Here is a 12,141-nt window from a genome sequence, read left to right as displayed (position 1 = left end):
GGCAAGTGTCGCACCCCACGACCCACTCCCTGGCGTTGTGATGTACGGTTGGCCACCACAGTTCTGCCAGAAGCACCTTGCGGGCTATAGTGTCTGGGCCCATATGTCCACCTACGGGTCCTTCGTGTGCCTCCCCTAATATGCTCGAGACTTCTTCCTCCATGACACAACGCCTTAATACCTGGTCCGGCCCCATTTTGTAGAGTAACCCGTTGATGAGTGAAAAAGTCCTGCTCCTTAATACGAGCTTTCTCCGTTCCCCTGGAGGCATACCCTCTGGCAATCAGGACGTCAACAGGTACTCTCCAATCTTCTTGTACCACGAAGGAAGTACGGCTTTTTGGAACAAGTGCGCATCCGGAAAATCATTATTTACTCCCTTAGGAGGTTCCCCCGACTTAATCTGGGACAGCTGGTCGGCTATGACCTGGCTTTGCCCCGGTCGTACCACAATTGAAAATGTGAACTCCTATAGTAGCAATAGCCAACGGCTTATCCTCCCTTGGATAATAGGCTTGTTTACCAAGTACATGAGTGCCTGGTGGTCTACGTAAAATGTGAATGGTGTGGCCAGGAGGTAATGACGGAATTTTTGAACGGCATAGACCATACCGAGGGCTTCACGTTCTGTGGTACTGTAGTTCTTTTCCGCCTTCGAGAGCAACCTGCTGGCAAAATAAACGGGGTGGTCCAACCCGTGTCCTCCTACCTGGGCTAATGTAGCCCCTATGGCATAGTCTGAGGCATCGACGTGAACGTGGAATTCCTTATCCCAGTTCGGGTATGCCAGTATGGGTGCTCCCATCAACCTTGTCTTCAGCTCTTCAAAGGCCTTGCTTTGTGGCTTTGTCCAGATGTATGGTTCCCCTTTCCGTGTCAACTTATCCAATGGGTGGGACACCTCAGCGAAGTTCTTGATGAACCTCCTGTAGTACCCCACATGACCAAGGAAGGACTTTATCCCCGTGATGTCCGTAGGAGGTTCCATTTCTACTATTACCCGAATCTTGTTAGGTCCGTTTTCAATCCTTCTTTACACACAATGTGTCCAAGCAATCTTCCTTGTGGTACCATGAATCTACATTTCTTCAGATTGAGGGCCAACCGTGCCCTCTGACATCTCTCTAGGCACTCCTCGAGGGTTTTTAGGTGAATGTCTTGTCCGCTGTAAATAGACCAATCGTCCAGGAAGGCTTTGAAGTTCCCCACCGATATCTTGTCGAAGATGTGCAAGATGATGCGCTGAAAGGTGGCAGGTGCATTGCATAGACCGAAGAGCATTCGGTTGTATGCATACACACCGTCCTCCACCACGAAGGTTGTATTCAACTTATTTTCCTCCGCGATGGATATTTGGTTGTACCCAGAGAACCCATCCACGAAGGAATAGATTTCATGTCCAGGTACTTCCTCCAAGATGCTGTTGGTGAAGGGTATGGGAAATGGGTCTTTAATAGTGACAGCGTTCAGACACCGGAAGTCTACCCAGATCCGGATCTGATTGGCCTCTTTCTTGAGGGAAATCACAATGGGAGACACCCATTCGCATGTCTGAACTTTGAAGATTATGCCCGCTTCCAGCATCCGCTCAATTTCGTCGTTCACCCGTGCAGCATAATTCTTGTTCATACGGTAAGGCCGCTTCCTCACCGGCTGGGCTCCTGATACCAATGTTATTCGGTGTAGACATAACTTTGGGGGCACGCCTTTGAGGTCCTTGTACGTCCATGCAAAGACATCCTTGTACTCGAGGAAAATTTTGAAGGCTGCAGGCTTCAGCACTGGATTCTAGTCATCTCTGACAAGGATGATCTTGGGGTCACTCATCCCCCAGAGGTTTGTCTCCTTTAAATTGGTTTCCTGGTATTTAATGGGCTCCCCCTTCAGGAATTGGTGAGCCGGTGTCTCGTTCACCGAGGCGCTCCCTTCCTTGTGCTCGCCATATTCTGGGAGAAATACATCTCGTTCTTCCTCAATGCTCAATACAATGCACGAGGGTGTAAATATTTCATAGTCTCCCATTTGCCAATGGAAGAGACCATTCAAGGAGTCCCCGTCGTCCCCTGAGCATGCCTCCAGTTCTAACACCCCTTCGTCACTAGGCTCCATGCGGCGTCCGTCTCCACCCTCCGCCAACTGGTCTCCCTCAGATTCCGAGTCGGAGGAAGATGCCAACTCCTCACTCACCATCTGCGTACGGAGATCGATCACGTACTTCCTCCCCACCTTTTCCAAGGAAAGAGTATTCCACTTCCAGTTATGGTTTGCTTTTGCTGCAATGAGCCACCCACGCCTGAGGATGGCGTCATACCCTATCTGCTTCAGCGGAATTACTACAAAATCCAGCATGAATGGCTGCGTGCCAATCATCACTTGCTGGCCCATGAGGGTACCAAGGGGTTTAATCCCATGTTGATCTGCCCCTGGTAGGTTGAACGTGGGGGGCCACAATGTAGGCTTTCCCAGTTTTTTCCATGTGGCTTCTGGGAGCAGATTTACTCCTGACCCTCCGTCCACAATAGTGTTTGTCAAGGTAGTCCCCAATATGCCCATTTCTACCACCGCCGGTTGGCGTCCGCTATTGACTACCAACAACATGGGGTCGATCGTGGGGCTTAGGACCTCCCTTAACGTAGGGCCGACTGTGGGGCTCACGACCTCCCTCATTTTCACCTGTGAGGGTACAGAGTTTAAGATAGCCGTTTTTAACTGTGGCACGGTCTCCAGGAGGTCTTGTATTCTCACGGGTACCTCCATCTGCAATATTTGCCGTAAGATTTCCTCTTCTCCCCTCGTTCGTGGCGGATTTGAGGTCTAGTGGCTGTTCTGTCCTTGTGCGGCCATTTCCTTTGTGATCTCGTCTCTTGCTTCCCGCACTCTCGTTGTCTCCGTGTGGGGATTTGGGTATGCACCCTGTTTGGCCTGTGCCCTTGTGATTGCCAACACTTCTGCTTTCGTGGGTTCTATGTTTAGGAGGTTTACACCAGGTTTAGGGCAATTTGCGTCCTAATGGTCTCTTGGCCCACACCATCGGCAAAGGTGCTAAGGGTTGGCTTCGTTTGTGCAATTGTGGGCGAAGTGTCCCCACTGATTGCAGGCGTCATACTGGATCCGGTTTCTGTTATTGTTATTTTTTATTTCTTCCCGCGCCGCGTCTGTTATCCCGATATCCTCCAGATGATGCCGTTGTGTTAGTTTGTTGGCCTGTACCCGCACCTGCTGGTGCGGATGTCGTGGCTTGCTCCGTGAACAACACCTGGTTCATTTGCGCACTTCGGGTTTTCGTGTTGTATGGGCACTCCTTGGTGGAGTGTCCCATCACTTGGCAAATCTCACAGAATGCTTTCTTCGGGCAAGTACCCTTTGTATGCCCCTCCTCTTTGCACTCAGTGCACCATATGTCCCCTTCAGTCCGACCGGTGCTTCTCATTGTTTTGAACTCCCTCCTCATTCGCTCCATGTCTTTTTGGAGCCCTTGCACCCGCTTGCCAGCCTCGTCGTCACTGCTACTTTCCTGTGAAGAGTCATCCTCCTCGGACGAGCTATCCTTCTTTTTTTTCTTCGATGTCTTGGTCTCGCTCTCGCGATCCATCGCTCTATTGTATGCATCTTCGTACGATGTCGGTGGGGCAATTTTCATCTTCTTTCGGAGGGAGTGTTTCAGTCCCTCCACAAACCATCTCTTTTTCAACCCATCCGTTGGTTGACTCTCCATTTTTCCCAATAGTTCCTTCAGCCGCCGACTATAGGCTCGAACAGTCTCGTTCTTGTTTTGCTTTGTTCCATAGATTTCGGCAACTATTTCGTTGTCATCTCTCAAGAGGCGGAACTCTATCTCAAACTCCTTCTTCAGGTCGGGCCATGTGCCGACTTTGGCCTTATCCATATCTGAGTACCAGTCTATGGCCACTCCCCTCAAGGTTGCTGGGAATTGTGTTACCCATTCGTCTTGATCGGTAACACTGTTTGCTGACCATATGGTTTCGCACGTTCGACAATGGCGGACGGGATCTTCCTTCCCGTCGCCGTTGAACTTCGGTAGTTTCTGTTTACTCACCATTGATGGGGGTCGTCTCCCCTGAGGTGGTTGTGGCTATGTCTGAGCCCCTGCGCCGCTCCCTCCGACGGGGGTGGTGTGTCCTGCGTGGGTGACTGGGGGTACGGTGTTTTGCCTGCCGTGTGTAGCACCTACAGCCATATGGTTGTCTTCCCCTTCGTTCTCACCCGCGCCCACTCTTGGCTCCCTTTGGTGATCCTCACTCCGTGGTGTAAGGGATAAGTTTCTAAACTGATCCCGAGTTTCCTCGACTAGATTCCGCCGTAACCTTGTTTCCTCCAGAAACTCTTCGTGGCTCCGCACCCTACGGTGTTCTGGCGACGCGTAGAAATTTCTGTCGGCTTCTGCACCCTCCGTGACACCTCCTTGGTTCCCCTTGGGCCACCTTTCAGCACGTCGTCCTTAGGCAAGTTGTCTTAGCCTCCGTCTATGTTCTACTTGCTGCTCCAGAATCAAGGCCCTCTGTGCGGCCTCCCACTCGTCCGTTTCTGCTTTTTTATTTCTATCTTTATTCAATAGGTTGGGCATTAAGTGCCATACATTTCCATAATTCACAATACATAAACCAAAACACGTCTTTATTAATTCATTTCGTCAGATACAACTCGTGTCAATGACACTTTTATTTGAATATAGAAGATTCAAGGTTCAATTCCTTCCTGGTCTGGCGCCATCCTGTTCTGCTTCCCGTTGGCTGCTATCTTCGTACTGCTGAAGGATCTGTTGGCGTCGCTCTTCCTGGGCAATCTCCTCCAGGCGAGCTTGTTGTGCCAGCGATCCCTGTGCAAACAATCGGGGAAGATGGTTCATCAGCCTGTTTACTGCCGAGCTCACCTCCAAGGCTGTCCACACGGCACTTGGTGGGATTTCTGCCTTCGTTGCCTCTCGTCGGACGTAGGTCTGGATGGCTACCTGGAGCAAAATTGAAAATTCTCTCGTTGCGGTGTCTTCTCCTGTGTAAAGTTCTGTTCGCGTGTCGTCGGCCTTTGGGTTTATCTCACCAACGGGTAGGCCCATCATGTCCGTGTGCCATCCGCGTCTTCCGTTCCCGAGTACGTCTAGGCAACGGTGCCAAATGTTTGCCGTCTTGGGTGAATAACTTAAAACATAAAGCACGTAATGCAGAATAATAACAGCATAGATATCAGACAAGTATAAGAGATGTTATTCCATTCATAATTATGTGTTGCAAGTTACATTCTGAAGTATATAAAGATACCGAGGGGTTGCGAGCGCCAGCTGTCGCACTGCAACTGCCACCCCTCGGTTGCCAACTAACCAAGACAATTACACATAATTAACTAGTCTTACTTTCGTGTACAATAATGCCGCCAACAATCATACCAATTAGCTTGCATCAAGGATGGAAAGGAATGAAATTGTTATGAGGTTACATTAACATTATACTTTACCCAAGGGGAGTACCAAGTGGAAGACATCTTAAAAAAACACGGTAATAATAAGGCAGGACAATCTCCTCCCATATGTGAAAACAGTTCATGTATCAAATAATGTAGATACGAATCATAGACATCATGTGCTGGAGAAAATGAGTCACTCACCAATAGTACAAATTGAAGAATTGTTATGACCAAGTTACACTATAATTTACCCAAGGAAGTACCAAGTGGGAGAAAGCAGTTATGTCAAGGCAAGACAATCTCCTCTCATAAATACAAACAATTCACTTATTGAATAATGTGATAAAATCATATACATCCAAATTTGCCAGAAAAAAAGAGTTTCTTGTCATTTAGGTTGTTGTAGGAGTCCACAATTTTTTTGCTATCTTGTTGACATGATTTCTTTAGTGACACCTTCATTACCAAAGTTATATTGACCCTTGCTTATGCTTGCAATTTTGTCTCACTTCTAGTCTTAATATTCTTTTCATGATGTAATCTTGTATGATGCTTTTATCTACAGGTATATTATTATGTGCAAAGACAAATGTTGCTAAATCAAAGCTTTCAGCAGATTTTGCTGATGGAACCTTTTCTATAAGAAGTAATAGGTTCGTTACATATGATTTTTCTCCATATTTTACCTTGTGGTTTCTATCTTTATCCTTTCCATGGTTCCATGTGCTGATAACATTTGTTGCAACCTTTTTGATACTTGAGCATTGCTCTTTTTATGTGCTGATGTTGCATTGTTGTTTGGGGCTGCAACAGTCTGTCTGATGCATATTGCAGAGGTGAATCAATGAAGTACCTCGCTAACATTCATTAAAGTCTTACTAGTTAAGCATGTCTTTTATTCATAGACAATTTACAATAGAATGATGCATAAATGGAGTTTTTAAGAAAGTTACATGATACATCCTCAAGTGCACTTATCATGCCTTCATACTAAAATACAAATTAATAAATTAATCATTCCAAAATGCATTCTTAGTTCTCTTGTAGGGACCACTTCTTTTCATTACTTTGAAATTAAGTTGCCTATATAAAGCAAAATCATAAAACTATATGCTGTTAATGCAAGGTTCATAGTGTTTCCTTAAGGTTATTGTGAATAATCTCCATGAATTGGAGGAAAGCGAAATACCGAAAATTTGTGGACTTAGTGAAACAACTGATTATCATAAATATGATTACAATATTCTAAACAAATATCTTTATCATCTATCGAACACTTAGAATAAAATACCACAAGGATACTCTATCCTCTCCTGAACAAAATCACTACTTGTGCCAAGATTGCCAGAAAGACCACAAGGTGACTCCAAGGTCTATACGTGCGAACGAGCGACTTTAGTGGGATAGCTGCTTGGGTAGTGTATGCTGGAAATCTCAAGGGGGACTTACGCTTATCGACTGGTATCATTCATGAGTTGAACTTAGGCAGATTTGACAATTTATGCTCTATGTTTTTGGGTTTTCTGTTTTAAGACTTCAAAAATAAAAGGATGAGGGTTTAGGGATTCTATGCTACTTCTAAGCTATTCCTATGAACTCAAGAGACGGTAAAGATTGGGTGAAACTGGTAACGACGTTTTGTTTCGCCACACTTGGACAACTACACAAAGCGAGTGCAATCTTCTAGGGTTATGCTTAAGATTTTCACACTCAGAAAGAATACTAACAATTGAACAATATCATTCCAAGTAGAAGTCAAACATCCATATTAAAAGCTCAGGGTAACGTTACACGTTGAAAGGAAATCATCCATCCAACAAAACTATGAGCAAGATTTCACCAACCAATACTTATCAGATTTATCATTCATCTAACAACTTGAAAGCAAATTACTTAAGCAAATCTAATCTAAATGTTGAAGGGAATATGCAACCATGCAACTATTTAGCAATAAAAAGATTTCAAAACAATACTGATAATGAATATTTTATTACTGAAATAGCTCTGTGCAACAATTTCATAAATCTCTCCACAACAATGAAATGAGAGAATGAGAATTTATATAGAGTTTTGAAAGCAAAGTAAATGGTAGAGATTGATCTAAAATCGACGGCTGAGATCTAAACAACACAACCCTAATTAGGGTTTCCCAAATAAAATCTATGATTAACTGCACATGAGACAAGTGGCACGAGATGCTATCTTTTAGGAATGCACCACCTTCTTTTGATATTCGATGAACCTGGACACAATCTGGTCAACCTCATCCATGGAGACATGTGGCAATATGCTGACCCTGAATTCTAATCCTGCCAAGTCATCGACACACAAAGCAAAGGTGATTTCCCAAACCAATTCCTGTTTGTGAAAGGCATCTTTAATGGACATGAGGCTTGACGCCTTAGCCAAATTATCCTTCAAGACTGGTCCTGTGGTGGCAAAGAAGATGTCCTGAACTCTGACCTTCAAATTCCCCAATTGCATATCACTCTCTCGGAGGGTATCCTTCCCAATCATTTCTGTAACTACAAGGAAGATCTTCTCTTGAATTGCCTTTATCTGTCCTTCTATTCTATCAACACCATCTTTCACCTTTTCCAAGACCTCATTCTGTGCAACCAGTGTCCAGTGCCAATTGTTGAAATCATAAGCAGCTTCTGCTGCAATTATCTTCCGATCAACCAACTCTTGAGATAAAATTCCTTTCGGTTCTCTAAGAGATGGTATGATTCTATTATGGACATCCTAGAAGTCAGCCCATACTTCTGCCATATTTTCAATCCTGGAAAACAAAGAAGAAGTTTGATCATATGCTGATGCAATTCCTTCTATGAACTTGGCTGCTTCTTCTTTTATATTTTCTATCCAATCTCTAGTTTCTTTGGCTGTTACTGCATCTTCCTTAGACCCTTTGACTACCTACTGTGAATCCAAAAGTTGGTGAGCTTCTTGATTGGCTTGATCAAGTGGCTTAGTAGGTAACTGCCGAATATACTCTTTTAGGCTCTCTACTTCTCTTTTATGCTCATTCTTCTTTTCTGTCTCCTCATCTAGTTTTGCCTTTATGGAAGCAACTGAATTATCTAAGTCATCTTTTGCTTGGGTCTTTGTGATTGGGCCTAAGTCAAAAGAGGTGATCTCATACTCATGAGTTGCAATGTCTCCCTTTGCTTTGTTCACCTTAGGTACAACTGTTTGCACTGTGCGGTTGCCTGTCTCATCTCTTTGGATGGTAGAAAATCTCTTGGCTGGTTTCTTGACAGTAGTTTGTTCTAACCTGGCCAAGAAATCTGCCATGTCATCCTCTTCTTGTTCTTCTACTACTGGTGTATTCATCTTCAATCTCTCCTTTAGCCATTCAGGAACAGTGGGCTGCTCAATGCCTTCTACCTCTTGGTCATCCTTTGTTTCTATGCCACGTGCAATACCTCGGAGAGCAGAAATCATCCCTTCTTGAAATTCTTCCTCTTCAATATTTGTGTCATGTTCTAATTCCAAGATTTCTGTGCCAGTACGAGATGGTGGCTATTCATCTTCCTGATGGACTAATTCTGCATTTTCTTCATGAACTAAAGAAGGAATTTCTATTTCAACCAATGATTGATCAATATTTAATATGTATTTCTCATTCCTTCATGTGGCGGAACGAGATGGTTCTATCCTTTGCTTCTTCTGAGTAGGTTCCTCATTCTCAACTGCCTTCCCCTTCCTTTTAGCACTCTCGCTTTGTCTAACATTCTGTGTTGCTTCTTCATTTGAAGAATATCCTTCTGCTAATCCCATCAGATTATAACTCAAAAGTTATATTCTTCTACTTCAACCCGTTACACTGCTGATTAACCCACCACCTGGAATATTTCATGACTGGTTGCATTAGGGTGGTTAAGTCTGCATGATCTGGCTCTAACCACCTAATAGGAGGAAGGGGTGCATGCTCATCAAAACTAGGTTGATTATGCTCTCCATTATCTTCTAATTGATCTGGTATGAGAAAAGGTTGAGTTTCTCTGATGAAATTTACGGATAGCCTGGAATATAACCTTTTCTTGATTTCATATCTTCAGAAGCATTTGCCCAGAAAACCTTCTATATCTACTTTATGTTTGAACCTTTCCTCCTTCGCTGATCTGATGTTATTGTGAGGATCATAATTGGTTCTGGATTGGTAGAATGTGAAAGGATACCACTGCATCTCTAGCCTGACACTCTCAGCTGCTTGCACAATTGAACAAGATTCCTCCATATTTCCAATGAAGAATGGGAAAGATATGACTGCCTTTGGCCTTACTGTTTTGAAACTCTGATATGTTTCCAACTGTCTGAGAACTTCCTATAGGAACATCCTATTGGTTGGGTAGATTGACAATTGGTAAGGATGGCCAGTGAAACCTTGGATTCTGATATAAGTAAACTTCAGAAACTGGATAAACTAGGATCTGTACCTGCTAATTAGACTTTTCAATCCATGAAAAAGTCTTTTGTGGGTACCTCCTTGTAGTGTTCTTGTTATGTACATTAGGAATGCGTCATGGGCTCAAAAAATTTTGTCCTTAAGTTGCAGCTGAGGATAACAGTCATATGATCGGAATTCATCCTCACCACTTCCTACTATGCCTTTGCGAATCAGTTCTGAATATCTGTAAGTTGCAGCCAGCAGATAAATTATGTAAGAACTCATGTGGAATGTCTTTGTCCTTTCCAGGTTCATCAACTGTTCATGAAGGTTATCACTGATTATGCGGGACCAGTTGAATAACTTGGTTCCTGAGGTGATTTCATCCATTAAATAATACATCCATGTCTTGAATAACTGACCCTTAGAGCTGCCCATTACTCTATTCAACAATAGGATGATATCACCATACTTTTCCTTGAAGAATGGACGCAACAAATATTTCGGCACTTTTCCTTGAGGTCTTTTCTTCTCAAGCCGGGACTTGTTTACATTCGTAGCACAAAGTTTAGATTGACTATCATAGACCCTCTGGGCTTGTCCTTTAGTCTTGTAGGTGGTTTTACTGTGCTTTGGTATACCAAATGTCTCCTGGATGGACAATTCTGAAAGATTAGCCAGGACCCTTCCATCTGGTGCAATGATTTCTCTAGATTGTGCTTTATAGTGCAAGGCACATTCGACAATCAACTCGACACACTCTTTGGTTGGTGGGAATCCAGCTTCCTGAACAATTCCATTGTGCATCATTTTCCGGGCAATAGGCATAGGAATGTTTCCATCATGTCCATACATTCTTTTCTTAAATTCTTCCATATCAACATGCCCAAGATCTGTGTCAATGATATTCTTCCACTTGGTCTTGAGTTTGGGCTTCAACTGCGCTCCCTTTTTGGCAAACTTCATTGCTACCTGTAAAAGCACATAAAAACTCCATGTTACTTTCAAAATTCAATTCTGATTTTAAATTCTTTTTCAAAAATTTTACTTTCAGCATGTTAGAAGGCTAAGTCTTTGAAGGGTTTGGTCAAGAAATTAATGAAAAATAAGACAGAAAGATGAGCAAATTCAGTCAAATTGAGTTTTTGAATCCTCTTATGACTGAAATTTACCTCTTATTCTGAAATTCTACCTTAAAATCTGAGAAAAGTGCTTAATTTCTAGACCCTTAACACTTCGAAGAATCTTCTTTTGGATAATTCTTCTTCAAAAATCCAAAATTTATAAAATTTGAGAGAAAACTTCTCTTCAAGGCTCTCCAAAAATCTTCAACTTGAATGATGAATTGTGAAAGTGAATTGGTTGAAGATATATAGAGTTAGGGTTCTTAAATTTAGAAGTTTTTGATTTGTTTTATTGTTTTTTTTAATTTTAAAATAATTTTTATTGTTTTTTTGTTTTTTGTTTTAATCTTTCTCAAATGAAAAGTTTTATTTCTTCTCTCAAAAATTAGATTTTATCGAGGAATCTTCTAGAGCTTTCTAGAAATTTTGAATTTTGACAAAATTTTCTAAGTGTTGAGAATTATTTTGGGTTTTGGAAAATAATAAAAAATATTTCATGTGACAAGTTTATTTCTTGTCATGTTGGTCTGATTCTATGTGAATTATGATCAAAATTTCATCTTTCTGGCATGGCAAATTTGTTTTCAATTTTAAGTCTTTGGGTAGGTATCTTCACATATTCCATTTTTGCCTAGATGAATCAATATGTCAGTGTATGATTGACTTGCAAGGGTTTGGACAATTTCTTCATGTCGGCTTGTGATTTTGGAAGGAATTTATTTCAATTTGCACATCCCATGTCTTTGGCATGTTTCATGTCAATTGGACAGTCATCTTTAAATTTGTTTCGACTTTCTTTTCCCTTTGGCGAACTTGATTCTTGTTTGTCTTGCCATTTCATGTCTTGAATTATCTTGGATCGGTTCTTGGAAGAACTTTTGGATAGTTACCTTTGAGTGAATCTTCATCCATCATGTCTTAGTGAGCTTGAAAAGAATTTGGATAGTGTTGGTGTTTGTTTTATCATCTATCAAACATTAGGATAGGATACCCGAAGGTATTCTATCCTCTCCTGAAAAATCACTATTGATTCCAAGGTCTATATGTGCGAACAAGCGACTTTAGTGGAATAGCTTCTTGGGTAGTGTATGCTGAAATTTTCAAGGGGGACTTACGTTTGACAAGTATTTTTGGACTGCTGGACTTAGATGGATTTAGCAATTTAGGCTCTTCTTTTTTTTTGGGGGGGGATTTTCTGGGATTTAG

The 12,141-nt window shown here is 42.5% G+C and overlaps 1 protein-coding gene across 3 annotated transcripts in view; it reads left to right on the top strand.

Moving 5' to 3' along the window:
* The window catches only part of LOC131038323 (RNA pseudouridine synthase 5), a 300,230-nt gene that overhangs the window by 99,103 nt on the left and 188,986 nt on the right, over positions 1-12,141 (top strand). For all 3 annotated transcript variants that reach the window (XR_009104404.2, XM_057970705.2, XM_059207368.1), the window contains one exon: positions 5,984-6,071. Coding sequence is in view for 2 of the 3 variants with exons in the window: in XM_057970705.2 (XP_057826688.2) it covers positions 5,984-6,071 (88 nt within the window). In the remaining variant the exon portion in view is untranslated. The remainder of the gene's footprint in view (positions 1-5,983; positions 6,072-12,141) is intronic.

The sequence above is a fragment of the Cryptomeria japonica genome, chromosome 6 (assembly GCF_030272615.1).
Source record: "Cryptomeria japonica chromosome 6, Sugi_1.0, whole genome shotgun sequence".
Lineage (NCBI taxonomy): Eukaryota > Viridiplantae > Streptophyta > Pinopsida > Cupressales > Cupressaceae > Cryptomeria > Cryptomeria japonica.
Note: the sequence above shows the minus strand (reverse complement) of the source record. Positions and strands in the feature narration are given on the sequence as shown.